Below are 20169 nucleotides of genomic sequence, written 5' to 3'. Positions count from 1 at the left end.
ATAAACATATTGTATATAATACGATACGAATGACAACACACATTTCTAAGAGCATACTGAATAAGCAATATAAAGCCGAGACTCACCTGCCGGCACCACCTGAAACAGACACGGGTCCGATTGCTTGCCAATGGCATTCCGGCCGTAACAGGCCAGCGTCCCATAGTCCCGCTCACCCTTGGGTGTATAGATCAGTTCGCTGACCGTTTCCACTGTGCGAAAAGAACCAGGTAGCAAATGGAAAGTTGCAATTCAGTTTTGGGTATCTCAAATAAATGCCCCTTATTCCCGCATTCCCTTTTCTCTTTTCGGCCAAAGTTAAATGAAATAAGTTCTGCTTGCTTAAGCAGCTCAGTCAAGCCAACTGGGCCACAGCAGCAGATAATCCAATTTGCGATTATACTATGTACCAGTATGTGGCATAGTTTTGATAAAACTCTGCCCACACCAACACCGTACCACAGTCATTGTTCGGTCACACCTCTGGGCCAAGGTGGCTCTGCGAAATGTTAATTTCTAATGCCTGCTCAAGTGCAAGCACATGCAAATTCTTCGCCTCGCCTCGCCTTGGCCAGGACTACCCGTAATGCATATGCATATGTATGGACCTGGACTTGGACCTGGACCCGGACTTGGACCTGGAGGTAGGCCAAAAACTATTGTAATACTAGACACCTACCATAGCTCTCGAAGTGCGTCTCGTTGGCCTCCACAATGGTGCGCCTCACATCGTTGGTGGTGGTCATGGTGGGGTCCTGTATGGTGGCATAATGTCCAGACGGCACCTCGAAATGCTCGCCGCTGCTTGAGAATGTCCATTCGAAATCGATTTCGGGCGGATCTGAGTTGACGCGGCACGGTATGGGCACGGCCTCCTCCAGCGAGGCACCAATCACACTGATGCTGCTGCTGCTGCAGACGGGCGCATCTGTTGGAGACACAATTGAGAGATCGAATTTAGTCAGGGACGAGACAGGGAAGGAGAAGCGAACGAAATGCAAAATAATGAGCAGCTGCAATGGAACGATTGCCCGCATTTCTATATCGAGTAGTTATATTGGAAACATTGTGTCCGCCAGCCGAGAGGGGGGTGTCGGGTGTGGGGCGGCAGGGCCATGGCAAAGTGACAGCTCAAATTTTCAATTTAAACTAAACATCTGCCGTCCGTGTCCATGAGCAGGTGTAGGGGTTGTCGGGACAACTTTAAGCTTTAAGATGGAAATTCATGCAACAAAATGCCTCACAGATCCCCATCGTTTGTCCCACAATGTGGCATGACAGTGGTGAAAAGTTTTCCTCATAGCCCGAAGGGCATCCCCCACTTGACTTATGATTTATTCAAAGTAAACTCATTTTCCATTTTTGGTTACAAACGATTGAACTTGAAATTTTATGTCATACACGCGGCGTACTCAACATTTCCCTGCCTCCTTCTTCTAATCTCCCACCTTTTCTGTGCCGCACACACATGCAAAAAAAAGCAACAACTTTTCCGGAAACTTTTAAAACCTGCGCCAAGTGTGCGCCTCTCGTGCCTCGTAGCCCTGCGGCAATGGAATGCTGCTATAAACAACCGCCAAGACAACACAACAGAAGACACAACAGAGTGCAACAACAACAAGAACCACTCTAAGCACCTGGAGGCATTTATTACCAGAGCCGCAACACTTTTTGTTGCTTTTTATTAAAAATTATTCGAAAAGTTAGTGCGTGGCGTGTCACATGCGTAAGCGGGAAATCGTGTAACGTGTTTGTTTACAAATATTTGTACATCCCTGTCCCCCGCACGGAAGCCACACGAGCACCCACTAGGCCGAAGTCTTTGATCAACAGTCAGGGGCACATTCTTTGAATGTTTGTAGCAAGTTAATTACTTTTGGCCAAAGGAGTTTGAGCTAAATGCGTTTCGAGGAAATTTTGAACAGTTTTAAATTGAATTTAGTTTGATAAAAAATGTCTTAAAAACCGTTCCTCTATTAAAAATAGTTTACTGATCTTCTGAGTGAGTGAAATTCTTTACGATCCAACTTATCTTGGCGGTTTAGTGCCATTAAAAATTAGCAGAAAAAAATAAAAATAAATTATTTAGTTTTTTATATGAAATAAATATATTTTAATTGTTTTAGTTTTATCCCAAGAGCTTCGTTGTGGTGTGTTTTATGGTTGTTTTCGAACTAATCGAGTTTATCTTTTTGAACTTTTGCAATAGAAATTTAGTCAGAAATTCTAGAATTACTCTGAGATGAAGTTATATTTTTTTATCTTTTTTTTGTTATCAATTCTTTCACTAGTGAATGTCATAAGCATAGACTGGGATGGAAGAATTACGATTGTTACCACAGGAAGCACTCTGACATTGTTCTATCACGCGATCACACGTGAAGCGTTAAATGGCATTATCAGACTGAATTTCTCGAATATTTTCAACTCAAGTTCAAGCCATTATTTTGATGAACTTTCGATGCATGCAAATTGCTAGCCTCATGGTTCTGCCGTATAAGTACGCAATTTCGGATTATTATAAACATAATAAAGGATAATGCTGCAGTGGATTGCCTGATTTTAAGAGCTCTTAAAGTTGGATCTGCTCTGCAGTGAAGTGCTGGGTGTTGGCTAGAGCACTCTGTGAAATCACCGTGGTTGTCGGAATCGGAAAACGCACCAAGTTTATGTTTGTGCGTTTGTTTGCACTCATAAATTTTTTATAGCAGCGTCAATTTCACAATCGTAGAATGTCAATTTTAACGTTTGCTGATTAATTTCTGCCAAGATATCAGCCAACTGCTGGCTTCCATAAATCAATTTATCTCAATCATGCCCCACATAAAGAGGAGTGGCACCAACTTCCCCCATCCACCCAAGCCAACCACCAGAATACAATCCTCTCTATCTCCTCCATATCCAATCAACCATCAATCCCTACACCCCACTCCACTCCACCCTCCACCCTCCACCGTCGACGGGTATGTAAATGTTTACGTGGCGTATGCGCGATGCTCGTGTAAATAGCCCACGTAGTATTTGCACGGCAGTCGGTGTGGTGTATCCTTATGCATTGTACTTGTATTTACTTTCAATTATCGTAATTATCAAAAAGGGTTACGTTACGGGTATTGGATAGTCGGTATTGGGTGTATTCGGGTAACGGGTAACGAGTAACGGATAACGATAATGGCACGGCAGTGCAAACGTTTGCTGATGTCTTTGTTTTTCGTTTTTCTCTTTAACTGTTTTTCCCTTTTCCATTCATTCATTTTCGATTTCATATCCCTCCGTGCTGAGCCAGCAGGAATTGTCTGTTTTCGTTGAACTCTGCCCTGCCAGCTGTGGAGCTACTTATTTGAGTTGGAGCTCGAATCTCAATTCGATTTGGTCCCGCATCAATCCGGCGAGGCGCAAAAATCGGGGATAATTACATTCATTTTCGTGTGTGTGTCTGTGTTTTTTTTAGTTTAATAAACTATGTATAATGTTGTATTATGCTTAAATGGCATCAAAATATTCATTTGCCAGAGAAATTAATTAAATAATATTCCTTAACCTGCCTTGTTTGCATATGGAATGCAATGATTTTTTGCATTAAATATGCAAAATAAAAATTCAATTTTCCCACGAACATACACACATTTAAGTATACAGATACAGGTGTGTCTCTTCACCTGACCTGCCGCATGTCCTGCACGTCCTGTCCGGTGCTGGGCTGCTCGCTTGCCTGACCTCACCCATAATTATAAATGGTTTAATAATGACTGTGAGTTTCAATAATAAAAGCAGATCATTCATTTTTATTACCCACCCTATGGCCTGGCATGGCCTGGCCTTGCCTGTCCTGGACGCCTCTTGCCTGGCCCCCAGCTGACACGTTAAGTTCTGGGGCTAAACTTTTGCCCCCAATGGAACCGCTGGATGGATGGACGATGGGAGGGATACTTTATGAATACGTATGCATATTTATGCACAAACAAACACGAACACACACTCTCTTATCCACACTTACACTTACACACACACACATATTCATATTCGTATTTAAGCATCATTAATTATTTAGAAATACAGTCGGAAGTAAATGCTCTATAACGGTAATTGAGACATTTTCAATATGTGTACACAAAGGCTCCGAGCGGCATTTATCGTTTATAGTTCATTTATTTTTGTGTCGTCCGTTGTCCGTCGTCCGTCGTCCAGCGGTCTCTTTCAGTCCTGTCTGTCTGTTCAGCAGTCCATCCACAAATTATAATTACATACACTTTTGGGCTCGAAAGTGTGAAAAAGCCCATATTGAAACCAGAGCCTGAACTCGACAATAGACAATAAACGATACAATTAAATTATGTATCAATTGAGTTACCACTTATTTGATTAGGCAATATGGGCGTGTTATTAAGATATGTTATTAAGATTGTTATGTCCAGATTCTCATCAATTTTATTTGACTCAACTCCATTAAAGTGTCTCTTTTTAGTCCATGAGAACTAGGACAGGTGCTTGCGGACACCCTCTTGATTTAAATTTAGTATGGAATCGCTGTAACATTATTCAAAGGTTTTATAAACCAACAAATGTTGAGTGCCATTTCCATTCTCTTTGCGGAAAAAACAAAGAAATATTCTCATTTATTCAACATACGCGTTGAATGGATCAAGTTCGTAGAGACTTCATAAAATCACATTTCACTGCATTCAATATACATACATACACATGTATGTACGCGTATGTAACTAGCACAATTTTTATACCCATTTTGCCATGAATATGAGAATTACCATTTCAAAGTGCATTTTGATGGAATAACCAAATTACAAAAGTGCTACCAAATAAATGGACGTCGTCGCATTACATGAAAACAATACTAGTGGGTGCTGGCTGTCTAAGGCTCAGGCCAGCAAATAGCCGAAACACCCTCAAGTGCATTGATATATTCGATTATATTCGAAACTGCACGGCACTATGGAAGCCAAACCTTTTATTTAATATTGGTTAAATGGGATGAGGAGTATGGGATATGGGATAATATACTTTGCTTATACGATTGAAAAATGGGAAATTTCTATCTAAAGTTGAAGCCCTTGCTGGCTGCCCATATCTAAAATGTTACTCCTACATAGAAAAGTCAAATACGTATTATATATGTACATTTTAAAAGCGTTGAAGACATATTCGAAACTTGGTAGATCACTTTCCATATATATTCATAAACGTAGGACAGAAGATAACACTAATCGGATAGAACTCCTTTGTAGAAAATGAAACGTGGACATGATTCTGGTCAAGTGTGAGCAGGCCCTCTCATAAAGGGTATCCCAGAACTGTGGCCGGCTGTCGGCCCCAATGGAGAATTAGAATTAAAATATTTACGTGCATTGATGTATTGTTTAAGCGATGTAAAAATTTGTGAAGTTTGGTCATTTGTTTGATAAAATATCAACTCGAAAAGCAGCAGCCACATACGAGTATATTGTGTACGGGAATATGTACACGCATGACAGCAAAACCAGACCATGCAGCCCCGCTGCTATGTGCATATTACGGATTTTTGCACAAAATATTCTCTGTCATTTTGGCATACTTTAGTTTTTGGTCATTGTTGCTGTCCATCCTTTGTGTGTGTGTGTGTGGTAACAGGACAGGGGACGGGCGGTGGCGGCGCGATTTTGTCAAGTGCACTGCCGCTGCTGTTATTATTGTGGCAAGCATTTCTCTCTAGTGGGCGTGGGCGTGGGTGAGCCCCAGTCCATTGTCGAGCGAGCGGTATAGAATGGATGTGTAAATGTGGCTATGTGCATGTCTATTTGTGCATAAATTTATGCATATATATTTTTAATGCTCCGCTCGACTGACATCAACTGTCAGCATAATTTTTGGACAATTTTTTGGTTTTCCATTACAATAGTGTTTGTTGTAAATTTTCAGTAAAATTATTGAATATTATTTAAAAATGTTACTAGAGATATGGGTACTCACAGCGTATCCTCAAGCTGACTGGAGCCGACTGCGTCTCGCCGCGATCGTTGGCCGCCGAGCAGGCGTAAAAGCCCGAGTGGACGCGCCCCACTCGCTGCAGCACCAAGGAGCGTGTGGATATGATGATGCCCCACGAGACATTCTGGGTGACCGGTTGGCCCTGTAACGAGATTAAGAGGGAGCGCTGATTAATTGCACCTGGCTCTGGCGGGGGCGGGTGCAGGGGCAAGAACCTACGTCATGCGACCACATGATGCGATGCTCCTTGGGATTGGACTTGATGTGGCACTCGAAATAGACGTCGTCGCCTTCCTTGATGTCGTCCGGACGCAGCGTTGAGCCCAGCGACAAGGTGACCTGCGGCGGATCTGCAATGCAGTGAAATGGGAACTTGTCAATAGTTAAGCTCACTTCCTAATTGCTTTTGCTAATATGGAAATTTAGGTTTTATCCTGTGCACTTTATATTCAAATTGCCGCGCTGCCTGTGCAGCCGTGCAACGAGCGACGAGCGCCCGCTGCTCTGATATAAAATATAAAATCGAAAAATATTATTGCATAATAAAAAGCTGAAATGTATGTACCGCCCGCCGTTCGTTCGTTGTCGTTCGCCGCACCGAAATCCATAAAAGTTAACAACGCAACGACGGAACCGCGTTATAAACCCCAGTCCCAGCCCCAGCCCCAGCACAGCCCCGTCCTGATTCTGATCCGACTACAAACAGGCTACAGGATAACCAATGAGTATGACAACAATTTTTAAATTAAAATCGTTCCGTTGCTGCGAGCGTCGCCCCAATATCAATGATGGATCATATAAAATATTTAGTACTGTCTCATTCTCTGTTCTTTTTTTATTTTTACAACATCATGATTGCGTGCCGAAGGTGGCAGCTACCAAATTGTAACTGTTTTGTAGAAGGGAAATGTCTGCGGAAGGGTTATGAAAAGGGTCTGAAGGAGTAGAAGGTAGTAGGAAACTGTAAAACAGTTGATTTTACGTAGTTGATAGAAATCGAAGTTCTTTTTTCGCTGAAAGACAGGCTTAAGATACAAACTTGTCTCCTTTAAGGGTAAAGTTTATTTTTCTTCAAAGTTGGAGCCTCAGGCTCCATGTTATTCATTATTTATGGCTTTATTTAGCATACATTGCTGGGGGATCCATGTGTGACTTTAAAATTCAATAAATTTATGATTATCTAAAAAACACAAGGACGAAAAAACAAAGCGAAACTTCAGAATAAACTAACCAAAGGGTCTGCTCTTTTTCCTGCCCGTTTTGACCCCTGACATAGTTAAAGGAAACAGCAGGAAAAATTGCTTCAGTTGCGATTGCTGTTGATTTTAAATTGATAATCAAATAAAGTAAAATTTATGACATTTCGACGGCGTTGGAGGGGTCGCAAATATACGAAGCGAAGCAAAGCAGGCAACAAATTTTCCGGCAGCTTTTTTATGGCCACGCTAAAAGTCAACGAAATAAATATTGACATACGAGAATGAACGAACGCAGCAGCCATACAGGACCAAAGCTATAGCCTGGAGAAAAAAGAAATATTCGAGTATGTAAATAATGCCCTATAATTTAGACTTATTTGCACAAGCGACTTTGATTTGTGCGCTCGCTGCATTTATGAAAATTTTAATCGATTTTATAGAGTATATGGCTGGTTTATGGTTTATGCATTCGGTCTACTTACAAATGACATTCATCATGAGCGAGTCCTCGATGGCTGAGTTCTGCAGGCGTGGATTGGAGCCCTCGCACTTGAGCATCGTGCCGTCGTCCTCAGGTTGTGGATGAAATGTCAATGTGGATATAACTCGTCCATTGCCCTGGCTCGTTGACAGCTGCGAAGGAAGGAGAGCACCCAGAAAAAGATAAAGTGAAATCGATTAGAAAAGTGCCCGCTGGCTGTACACCGCAGGTCCCACACACTCCTCTGACCATGACGGAGGAAATTCATAAATAAGGCAACATGGCCCGACACCTGGGCGTCAGGGAGGTGAATGTGGAGGTGGAGGTGGCTGGGCATTGAGATTAAGTTCGATTTTGGCCTCAGCCTCAGCTTGTGCAGAGAGAGAGCTTACCATGCCACGTTTGAAGGGCCGATTATTCTGTGTCCATCTGATTTCCGTGTCCGGCACCGAGCCCGCCACAATGCAGGTGAGATTGTATTGCGTGCTCGAGGAGAAGACCTTCAACTTATTGGTTAAATTGACTGATGTGGGTTTGACTGCGGAATATATAGTATGATGTGCGCGCGGGTGTGCGTGTGGGTGTGGGGGTTTAAAGAGATTAGCTTCTGCTGCTGGGAATATTGACTTGCCAGAAGCTACTCACGTAACATTTCGATGCGTATGCTGCGCTCCACGGGTGCCACCAGCTTCGTGTTGGATGCCTGACAGCGATACGTGTTGTTCAGGGCAGAGCGCGAGATTTGGTGTACCTCCAGTCGATTGACAGTCACATGCCGGCCCATCGAGACCCCGCTGCCAGCCTCCAAAGTCCGTGTGCCGTTCAGCCATGTGACAGTAGGTTCTGGGCGACCTGTTGCCCGTCATCGGATAGAATGGATAGAAGAGTCGCATTAACATCGAGGCACTAGCATTTTCATTTCCAATTCAAATTTAAATTAATGTTTAATGTATAAATTAATTTTAAATTTCTGAGCACTGTTCTTTCGGCAACAAAACTTTTCCACTCATGCATTATTAACCCGCCCGCCTAGCGAGAGTTTTCCAAGGGGTTTATGGGGGCATGGATGGAACTCTAACGGAAGCGGCGTGACCACAGCGCCGCGTTCGAAAATTTATGACCGAAAAAAAGAAAGAAACTTTCAACATTTTAATGATAATGCGCATTTAGCAGTGTGTACCCAAGGCTTTTAAAAAAGGCTTAGCCAGCTTAACTAGCAAAGTTCGGGGGCGTCGGCCGGGACGGGACGGGACGAATGGATGGATGGATGGTCATGGTCCTGTAGGTGGTGGCCATGGGTAGTGAGTGGATGGTGAGGGTGCCAGCCGAACGCATAAGCGTGAATATTGAATTAGTGGGAGGGAAAACAGGGTAAAGTTTTTTTGGGGACATGCTGATGACCCCTAAATGGAAAACAATTCGGACAGAAAAGGGAGGATGGGAAAGTGTATACAAAGATGTGCATATATTTATTGCTATGTTCTCTATCTTTAATATATCAAAAAGAGTTACATGGCCAACTGGCAAGAGCGATATTACTCATGATTAGGTAAAGCCTATCCATTAGGCTCTGAATGACTGAAGAATCATCTAAATTATATGTGATAATGAAGGGTTAGTGTTGGTTAAATTTTTTTTTAAATGATAAGGGTATATATACACACACGAGTATGTATAAAGTTGTGCGGGCTTTTGGACCTGCCAGTGATGGAATATCGATTTCCGTTGCAGCAGCCCTCTTGATGTTCTCGCTGCAATTGTTCAACGGTGCGCCCTCTCGGCATTTTCAATTGAAATTCTGCAATCATTTGTTCGCTTTGCTGGCACCGCTCAGTGCTCAATGCTCACTCCGAGTGACTGAGCGAGCGAGTGGCTGACTGGCTGGCTGGCTGGCTGGAGGGAAGGCATTTCACTCGCTCACATATCAAATGTACGAAAATATTTTTAATCCGTTTAAGTGCCCAAAGCGGTTGGTTGGCTCGAGGGCTGCTGCTGCTGCCTTCGTGGCCATTAAGTGAGCCAAGTGAATGTGGCGGAAATGAGCAACAATAGCAACAAGCAGCTGAGGCAGCAACGAGTGGCACTGGGACTAGGATTGGGATTGGGATTGGCTATGGTCTATGAAGTTGGGGGAGGGCTAAAGTAGCTGATAGCTGAGTGTGGACTTGGGAATTTACTGCCATGGCTAAGCTGGGGCTCCCATCTTCTCCTGCTCCTTCTCCATCCGGCCAGCCAAGCTCAAATGCTTGCTGATTGCAAAGGATACTCGGCGACGGCGACGGCGACGGCGACGGCGACAATAAGCCAACAAGGACGCACGCACACGCACACACGACGGCAAACCGAAATGTCGAGCAGGATGGGAATGCAGGGATAATAGACAAATAACAGTTTCCCTGCGGCATTTAGCTGCCTTTCCCCTGTCTTGGCCTTTTCCTTTCATTCGATGGCCCCACCCCCATCCCTCTCCGGCATCCTTTGTGTAATGAAGACAGCGCGCGTTGCCATTTGCTAAGCCATACTTACGCTTGTTGACAATTGCTTGCCCCAATGGCCGGACAATGCCACTGTGCTCGGGAGCATAATATGCAAAGGACAGTCGGCAGGACACTGGACTGGACACAATGGATAAACCGGGCGGGTCTTTTATGGCGGAATGCTTAGATTAGCTTTTTATTGCCGGTATTAATTGCTATTAGTCGAAGTTAATAAAGTTGATAAAGCAATTTGGCATTTGGCGTTTATTGGGGCCCTGGCTATGATTAGTGGGGGGCGCCCATAAAAATACGCGTCAGGATTTGCATTAACTTTAATCAGAAATCGACCCTAGCCGCACACCCTCTGCCGCTGTCAGAGGACTCTGAGGCCTCTGCCACTCGCTCGACTCGACACCATGTGGCGCTGATATTGTGATATTAGTTAATTTGGCGCTGAGCCCAGCAGCGGTGTTGCCGTCTGCACGAGCACAAAATGAAATATGAGCCTGCATTGCGGTCTTCCAAGGAGCAAAGGTAGCCGAATGGTTGTGCCAGTACCACAGGAGAGAGAATGGTGCATACAAATCCGTGGCGGAGCTACAGCACCGGCGGGTACCACCTGCCATGATGCGTGTCGCTCAGCAGGTGTCAAAAGCGAATGTTGTCGACATCATCCCCCATGCACCGTGCTCCATGCCCCCCTGTTGGGAGCTCGAACCAGCTCGAACAACTGCCATCTGGCTCATTCACATGCGGTTAGTCAAAGCAGCGACGTGACGCACTGCCAAACCAAAACCAATGCGAGCGATTCCCCGAGCAAATGCCAAGGCAGCGGCAGCAGAATGCAGCCAAAGTCGAATCCTTTGCTGGCGAAATGGTGCACGTAAACAGAAACAGTAGTTGCACCATCACCAGCATCAGCACCAGCACCAGCACACAGGTGCCAGTCAGCCTTCGCCAGCTGTCATTCGAGAGATGAGGAGAACAATCAGACCAGGAGAAGCAGCTCCAATTTGCCAAATGCAAGTATCACAAAGGATGGATGGATTGTTGGATAGGCCAGGCAAATATTCGACTCTTACAAGGAGACTGTTTAAGCTTTAAAGCATTTCCAAAGGGCCTCTTTAAGTTTTCTCCAAAGAACTTTTAGGGCCAATTCCAAACAGTTCAATGAACTGTACCTAGGGTCTGTCGGAAATAATCAGCTAAGTCCACTATGAAAAGGACTTATAAACTTTCCAGAGCATACCATCCAGCTGCAATCTCCGTTTTAAAGCTTTGTGCTAAACCCATTTAGTTTGGCCAAAAGAAGAAAAATTGCCATGAAATCGAGTTGCTAGTTGACATGGAAAATGTCTGGGGTGCATGCCAAAATATTGTTGTCACAAAGTTAATGATTTATAATGGTCGTGTCGGGGCATGGGATTCGTCGCAGTTCGGTTCGGTCGGTTCGGTTCAGTCAGGCGAGGAGACCCCCTTAGGCTATCCCAGTCATCCAGCCAAGCGAGCAACTTGTACAAAATTTTTCACACTTGCCAGCCAGGAAAAGGGAAAAAGGTAAAAGAAAGTAAAAAGTTTAGACGATGCGGTTGCTTTTGATGGAGATGGTGCTGCTGCTGCCCTCACCTTGGTGACCTCTTTAAAGATTTACGATGCCGCATATGCCTACAGGTCATAGCTGGCCAATGGATGCCGTGCACAACAAAATAGCCCAGACACACTGAAAATTGTTGCATTTTTCTTCAAGCAAAGTGGCAATGACAGCAGCCACAGCCACAGCCACAGTCCCAACACCATGCCGCAGCAACAGCATCAGTGCCAGTGCCAGTGCCAGTGGCATACGACGTAGACGGAGGAGTCGTTCTGTCTGTGCGCCGGCAATGTCACCGCAGACTTTGACATACATTTATTTTTATTATTTACGATGACTTAGGCTGCATGTGCCACCCCCACCCCCACCGCCACCACCGTGTGGGGCACCGAGGGCACAGTCAGGGACAGACAGGGGCCGCAGCCGGGCCTATCTGGAGCTTTTCATCTTTAATTCTTTAAATAGACTGGCAGGGTCGAGTGGAATGGATGGAACTGAGACTGAAACAGTTGCGTTTTTGTGCTGGCCCTGCTTGATAGCCTTTTGTCTGAGTGCCACATTTATGTGGCTGCCACTACGTGTGTGTTGGTCTTTCTGTGCGTGTGTGTGTGTGTGAGAGAGAGAGAGAGAGAGTGCGCTGGTGTCGTTTATCATGATTTACTTACCGCCACGCACTTCACATGTCAACACAATATTATCGCCCTCGAGCAACGGACCCACAGCGCCGGCAACATCGCGACCCGAGGCATCGTACACGAGTATTTGATGCGGAGGAACTGCAGGGGAGAAAATAACAGAGCAGAGCAGAGCAGAAGAACAGACACATCCGTTCCGTTACAGGAGAGATTGGCACAAGGAGACAGAGCTGGCTTTAATGACAGTGCACTGTCTTATATGGGAAGAGATGTTTTTCTCTCTTACTCACCAATAACCGTTAAGTTAATTCTATGATTGCGCGTGGGTGAGTTCTGAAAGTCGACGCGACAGCGGTAAACCTGTTGACAGAGCCGAAAAACCCAATAAAAAATACACAATAAATGTAACACACTTCGGGGCGCCTTCCGCTCTACTTACGCCCTCGTCATCCAGCTGTATATTGTCCACAGATAACTTGGCCGGCTGCTGTCCGGTAACGAAATACGCACGTGGCCCAAATGAGTTGGTGTCCGACCAGTAGAGGGCCTTCTCAAACGGCCGCCCACGCACATCAAAGCTGCAAAAGGGACAACAGAAAGAGAAACGTTTCCATCACATAAATGTTAAAAGTTGCCTAAGTAGTTCTCGTTTTTGGTATCTCCATCTCTTGGACCGGGAGAGATGCAAAGAGAGACGTAAGTGAGGGAAAATAAGGCCAAAAATATTGACGATAAGTTGTGTCACCAACGGGCTCCCAAATCATTTCTGATGTCGCCGCGTAGCTACGCGTAGGTCGTAAATTTTAATGCGTTGCGGTGTGGCAGTGGCAGGGAGACCAGACGTTATGTTTTGAGCATAAAAAATGGCTTTTCCTCGTTCAAGAAGCATTTTTCAGTTCAATGTTTTCATGCGGTGTACCGAAGGCCACCCTACCCCATCGAATATTATTCTGTTTGCTAGCCAAGTAATATTTAAAGCTGGCGGAATTCATTGTACAAGGAATACATTTTCATGCACAAGGAAATAATCTTTTTTTTTTTAATTCTATGTAAAACGATTACCCTGCAGGGTATCTAAAGATGCACCCGAAACCATCTTCTCTAGTTAAAGATGCTACAGATATATATATATACTCCTACTATGACAAAAGCTAAGGGTTTACTTCTACAGGCAATATTTGGGAATATCAGTCAAGAAAATGACTCACTTGAAAGCAGACGCTAAAGGTAAGTGTAAGTACATTTCAAATTATCCCTTAAAGCACTTAATGCAATTTTAAGAAATGGGAAAGTCAGGTAAAAAACCTGTCTAAGATGTTTGCCATACGTTTTTCACGTTTACGCTCGCCCCAGAGCTCAGGAGCGGGAGACTAAAATATCCGATTTGATTGCTTAATACGTACAGAGGCTGACAGGCTTGCCTGTTTTACGGGTGTTCTTAAACACTGCAGGTTAAAGGCCCAACAAGGCTACTAAACAAGCCCGGAAACTTATGAAGCCTCCAGCTACATTTATTTCTCAGCCAAACCATAAATATGCGATAGAAAATGGCTGGGGGGCTGGAAAAAATCCGCTCAAAAGTAGCAAATGTCTTGGGCCTGAAATTTCACGCGTCTACAAAATGACCCTTTTCCTGTCCTGCCCGCTGACCCTAGCGCTGGCCCGTGGCGGAGGAAAGGGTCAAGGGGCAGCAGAGGTGGCAGAGCCAACCCCGAGCATAAATTTGCACGCAACTAATTTCTTCCGTTTCGCATTATTTTCGCAGCCCGGCCACGGCCTGGCAACGGCCTGGCAACGTTTGCAATTTTGCGCATTAAAAAGCCTGACGTGCTATCTTTGGCGCTTTTATTGTATTTGTTAATGTCCGTCTGAGGGCTGCTACCCCCCCGGCGACACGCCGTAAATGACTTGGCGGTGGCCAAAGGGGGCCAGCCCCCCTTCTATGCCACACCACAACGTCTTTGCACAGTCATCGCAAGCAAGTTGTGTCCTTTTGTTGTTTCCGCTGTCGTCGTGCAGTCTGTGTGCTATCTGTGGGTCGGTCTGTTCTGCTCTGTTCTTGTGTGTCCTGTTTTGGGGGGGACCAGCCCAACCCCAGCCGGCTTCGGCCTCTCTCTTGCGGTTAGTCGAGCGGTTTGTCATTGTGCCGGCTGGCACCGCCTGACTGCCTGGGCTGCCTGGAGGCCGTATTGTTTGCGCCTTTAAGTGGTTTTTTATCATTTTGCCGCTGACACAATTTATATCCGGTGCTCATATTTCTTCTGCTTATCACTGGGCTCCCTTCCCGCTTGCCCCCCGCTCAACCAAACGGGCCCTGTCATGTGTTTTGTCCCCAATCCCTCCAATTGTGTTCAAAGTGCAGTAAACCATGCGGCGAATAAATTACGCGTTCTAAGCCTTGCTTAAGCCATGCCCGCCGCCAAGGCACGTCCTCTAATTAGCCTAATTAAATATATGCTCGAAAATGAATACACAGCAATGGAACAGAGTACTTGCCACCACCTCAACGCGACTCCTACTCAAAAGGACTTCTTGAAATTTAAAAACAAAACTCCTTTTGAGAGCTGCGATACTGTCCCTTTCGTTCGCTTTTAATTTTGCGCATTTGCAAACAATGGCGGAGCGCCGTGCAGTCAACAATGGCGCCGAGCAGCGAGCAGCAGCAACAGCAGCAGCGAGCAGCGATAAGGAAAGGTGGCCGGGAGTTGTCTTGGCGGGGCTGATTGGTGGGCTATTTCGTCCTGCTTCTGGTCTTAGCCTAGCTTGCCCTCTGTTGACGTTGTGTTCTCCCGTTGTTGGCCTTAGGAAACAATAATGCCAAGTTTGCACAAAGAAGGGAAAAAGAGACACGGCAGCAGCACAGGGAGAAACCCCGAGAACAAAACAAAAAAATAAACGCCAAATGCTCGAGCAGTAAAAATTGTAAAGCAGAAAAAGAAACAGCAAGCGAGAGCAAGGAGGCAAGGACCAAAATAAAATGGGCCAAGCCAGGAAAAGGAGACAACATTGTGGCAGTTGCAGAAATGTTAACTGTCGTCCTGCTGGACGAGACAAGAGGATAAGAAAAGGATCCGCTCGCAGCAGTCCAGGGGACAAGTGGACGAAACCACGCGACGTCCGTTTGAGGAGTTTGCTTTGGGTCTTATTCATTCTCTCGTTCTTTTCTTTTGTCTATGGCGCGCTCTTACGCCTTCTCTTCCTCTCTCCTGTCCACACTCACGCGCGCTTTTTTCTTGCTTTTTTCCAACAATTAGTCGAGTTTTATTTATTTTGCGTTAATTGGTAGCACTTTATCTTCTGGCTGAATGAATGAGCTGTGCTCTTTAAACAAATCCCGGAGCGGACCTTGAACTGGTCATTGAATGGGTTTGGCAATTACGTTTTGGTTTTTTCCAGTGGCTTTGGCCAGAAACTTTCCTCCTAAATCCCCTACACCTCTCCCACAAGTCCCCCTTCCTCATTTGTTTTCCTGGGGAGGGAGCCCGACCGACCTCCGACCTCCGACCTCCGGCACCGCCCCGAAATCCAATATCAAAGCAAGCTTCTCATATTGCCATTTAATGTTTTTCTTTTTTGTTCGTTCTTCAGTTTGTAACGCTTACAAAATTCTATTCAAAAAGATTGCAAAAGGGCTAAGCGGGACAGGGATGGAACAGGGACAGGGACAGGGACAAGGGCAGAGCTCGCCAGAAAAAGGACGAAAAACTTTTGCACTCACAATATCCATTGAATAATTTTATGACAATATGTGTCAGAGCGTGTCGGTGTGCCGCTATGCCCGCCCGTACGATATGTGTACGTGTGCGTGCGTGTGTGCAGCTCTGTCGGTATTTTCTGACAGTTTAAACAGATGCTGCTGTCGTGGGAATATTGTGGGGGGACATGGTTCTTGCAAATATCTTATATCCCTTACTCGACCGTCCAGTAGACTGGTTAAAAAAGGCGTGCTAGGAAGAACAGGAAATGCAAGTCTTTGCAAGAAGTAAGGGATTACAATGAGTTACATCCAAATTCTTTCTTCTTGATTCTCTGTAAATATGTCACATATTTTCCAAAAGGGGGACAGGTAGGAATTGCAAAAAAGTAAGTACAGGTAATTCTTCAATTCCTTAAAATAAATACAAAAATGTCGACGATTTTTCTATAAAATGTGCCATCTAACGTGCGTCTCAAGAAAGCAAATAAGTAGATCTACGAGTATTTTCTGTGAACGGTCAAATTGCCAGTCACGCGTAAACGTGAAAAGATAAACTTCAGGTCAACCATTTTTGCTTTTGCGAATAAAAATGTTATTCGAATATTCGAGGATTATATGTATTCGATGCAACTGTAATACAACCTTTTATTCCGCTACTACAGGGTATAACCAGCGTTTGGCTTCCCATAAGGGAAGCGCATGACAACGGGCAATAAACTATGGGGGCATGCGGGTCGCCTGTGCCACACACTCCTCACATGGGGAGTGGTGGGGGGCCTATGAACGTCCAAAATTAGACAGGTGAGAATAGGCTCTCGCATATTCATATATTGTCTGGCGGCCCGTATAAAATTATGCATAAAGAACCCTATCACAAGGCAGAAGAGAACCGGCAGCAGCAATTTCATCGCCAAAGCGCCAAAAAGTATGTTTCGTAACTCGACAAAAGTGGCAACAAATTTAAAATTGGTTTCCACACTCCCAAAACACACACACACACACACACTCGTGCAAACAAAAGAAACACAGCACCGAGAGAAATATGAAACAACAATAACACCGAAAAAGGGGCTGTTTACACGCCCCCATATACGCGGGCACTCAGGGAAACAGACAAAAGTATGCAAATGGTTTTACTGCCCTATTGTTTTTCCTGTTTTTCTTTGTTTTTTTGGTTTTCCTTATTTTTTTTTGTTTTCTGTTTTGTTTTTTCCTGATGCCCAGTTCTTCCTTTGTGTGTGTGTGTGTGTGTGTGTGTATTGGTGCTATTATGGAGCCATGCTGTGTAATATCTGTAAATTTCTTTTGTTATTGCCAACAACAGTTTTTCTCCCCACACCAGCACTCCAGCATCACTCCTCTCCTCTCCCTACCACTCCCAATTTCCCATCGCCACAGAGCCGTGTTGACATTTGTTGGAATCATTCCACACATTGTTGCCGCTGGTGTTGGTTTTTGTTTGGTTTTCGCCTCATCTTCTCCTTAACTTTTACTATATAATTTGTAGCATATGAATATATGAAAGCTTCCAAATAAAAGGAGAGAAAAAATTGCGAGCTGATGAAAACAAAGACCGTAAACATCGCCATCGCCGTCGTCGTCGAGCTTGGTGGCCAAGTTCAAATTTATGCAGTGTCGCCCAATAAATTCCGCAATAAATTCAAAATAAAACTTTCATCTTGGGTTTGCCTATTCCGTAGCTGGTTTTTGTCAGACGTGGGCCCAGGTTGGGTTTCTTTTCGGAACGAACCCTATCTCTAGTCGTGATCTGAATTAAGAGTCAAATAAAGCAGAGGAAAACTGAGCATCGGATTATTTTCTCTTGGCCCGTAAACAAGATTCCGCACATGATGTTCTATGGGAATGAATGGTTTGATTATCAGGATAATTCTTTGAAAGAAGATTGAAACATTCTAAAGAAAAGTGATAGATATAACAGTTTGATGCATTTCTTTGAGAAGTTTCTCGGATAAAACTCAAACCGATTTTGTAACTTTTAAGTCTTCCAACCACTCGGGCAATTTCCAATTAGAAACGAATTCTTCGTTTTCCAATTACCAAATCGAAGTCATTAAAAGTTGACCAGGACAAAAGAGAATTTTCGGTAATCTCTCTGTCGCCTTTGAATGCACAATCAGTGCAAAGATTCGGGCTTCGGACGGAACGTTCCACCATTTCCGGGGGTGGGGTGACCAAGTGGAGAGGTGACAAAGAAAATCCCGACATTGGCATTTCTCAGTCCCCAGTGCTGGGATGTGGTAATGGCAATGCAAACCAAAGTTTAGTGGCGGCAAAATCGATTTGCATGCGCCGCTTGCATTTCCGTTTTCACACACGCACATATACACTCGCAATCGCTTTCACACATACTACATACATATATACACATATACAATTGCAACTTAATTACAGTTTTAAATATCCCATCTAACCTGAAATTTGCGCAAAGTGCGCACAGTTGCCGTGGATGACGCCGCTTGCCGCTCGTAAAATGCCCCGAAAATGCACTCGACTTAATTGCCTTTGGCTCGACTTTTGGTTTTCCCTTCGAAACTCCACCCCTGAGATCCTCTGCTCCTCTCTGCTAGTGTACCTCTCACCGTGATTCCACTGCGCCATCTTCAGCTCATTCGGCCTCTGAGCTCCCTTCCGTCTGCGTTGGCCTTTATTGCCAGCCATTTTGAATACCATTTTGTGGTTTATTACTTTTGTGGCAGAGCGATTCCGATTCTCAAGTAGCACTGCGGCATGCCACATACAAACTCAAGCGCACACACACACGACGCTACCTGTCTGAAGTGAATGCACTTTTGATGCCGTATTCCATCCCGGGTGTGGAGTCGCAGTCCGTATTTATGGGCAGTGGCACTGCTGCCGATTATGGCAGTTAGCGTGGCACACGGATTATCCCGCTTTTGACAGCCAGTTCTCTCAGCTCCACCTCGGTAAAATTCTGTTTCGTCCGGACGAGACCAGACCAGTCCAGACCAGACCAGACCAATCCAATCCAGCAACACCGAGTCCGTGCTCGCAGCGAATTTCATTATTCATGCCTCCTCGCAGCCTACGGGCAGCAGCCAACCAGCTGTAGGTGAGCTTTAAAAATCAATTAACCTTGATTGTGGCCCAGGCTTAAAGCCCATTGTAACCATTCAATATTTAAACAGGGTGGTTGTGGGTATACTCGTGAGTCGTTTAACATTTGCCTAGACTTCTGCTGACTATGGGTTTTTTTAAGTGCATCATCGTACAGGGTATTCCTTAGTCATTAGACGAGTTCTGATTGTAGTGCTCTTATTTGTTTTTTGTATTGATTCTCCCATTGCTGTTGGCATTTCCGCTTGCCTTTTGTTTATTATGTAGGCTTTGCGGGAGAGTGGGAGTGGGGCGGACGTGGTGCTACGGTTGCCATTGCCATTGATGGCTTGCAATATTGAACGTGACAGTTGGCCTGTCGACCCAGAAAAGCTCTCACGCCCTCTCCTCGTTACAGGTGGCTGTCATGGCAAATGTTAATTTTAATAATGGAAGGGCAGCCGACCCGAGCACCCAACCCCTGCTCCCTTTGTCTTTATATCGCTCACGATTCATAACAAATAAATATATGAAAATCTTATGAAAATCGCATTTCAAAGGTCAAAGTCAGTGGAAACGAATCCCAGCGAGAAATCCGAGCCCAGTCATAAAAATGAACCCGAAAACCCGAAATAGCCTAAACCCTAACAACAACTGTCTGTCTGTCTGCCTGAGCCGCCTTTGACCGAGAGCAACCAACAACAAAGCAAAAGTTAACATTATAATTTTTAATATTTTTGCTTTTAGCCTCCTGGGCAGGACATCATTTTTGTTTTATTTTTTTGTTTTTGGGCCAGACCAATTCTCCAGCTCACTCTTTGTGGCTGGGTGTAAAGCTGTCAAATGCATGGCAGGGCTCCTAGAAAGGGCTTTTCCATGGGTGACTCCGTGTGTGTTTTTTTGTCGGTACGTGGTAGGTGAGCCTGCCAGCTGTGACGTGCCTTTGGAAACGTAGCAAAGCCTCTTCCACAGCCACACAGTTGAAAAGGATATTCACATACGAGCATCCCAACCATGGCAAACCTTGCGGGA

General features: G+C 44.9%; 1 protein-coding gene across 1 annotated transcript in view; it reads right to left on the bottom strand.

The window, feature by feature from the left end:
* The window catches only part of LOC108157117, a 90662-nt gene that overhangs the window by 11866 nt on the left and 58627 nt on the right, over positions 1 to 20169 (bottom strand). The window contains exons 4-13 of the mRNA XM_017288999.2: positions 12805 to 12943; positions 12656 to 12725; positions 12396 to 12506; positions 8308 to 8514; positions 8055 to 8200; positions 7664 to 7814; positions 6202 to 6332; positions 5965 to 6124; positions 680 to 928; positions 87 to 212 (exon numbers count right to left, since the gene is read on the bottom strand). Of these exons, the coding sequence (XP_017144488.1) occupies positions 87 to 212; positions 680 to 928; positions 5965 to 6124; positions 6202 to 6332; positions 7664 to 7814; positions 8055 to 8200; positions 8308 to 8514; positions 12396 to 12506; positions 12656 to 12725; positions 12805 to 12943 (1490 nt within the window). The remainder of the gene's footprint in view (positions 1 to 86; positions 213 to 679; positions 929 to 5964; positions 6125 to 6201; positions 6333 to 7663; positions 7815 to 8054; positions 8201 to 8307; positions 8515 to 12395; positions 12507 to 12655; positions 12726 to 12804; positions 12944 to 20169) is intronic.

This window comes from Drosophila miranda, chromosome 2, assembly GCF_003369915.1.
Source record: "Drosophila miranda strain MSH22 chromosome 2, D.miranda_PacBio2.1, whole genome shotgun sequence".
Lineage (NCBI taxonomy): Eukaryota > Metazoa > Arthropoda > Insecta > Diptera > Drosophilidae > Drosophila > Drosophila miranda.
Note: the sequence above shows the minus strand (reverse complement) of the source record. Positions and strands in the feature narration are given on the sequence as shown.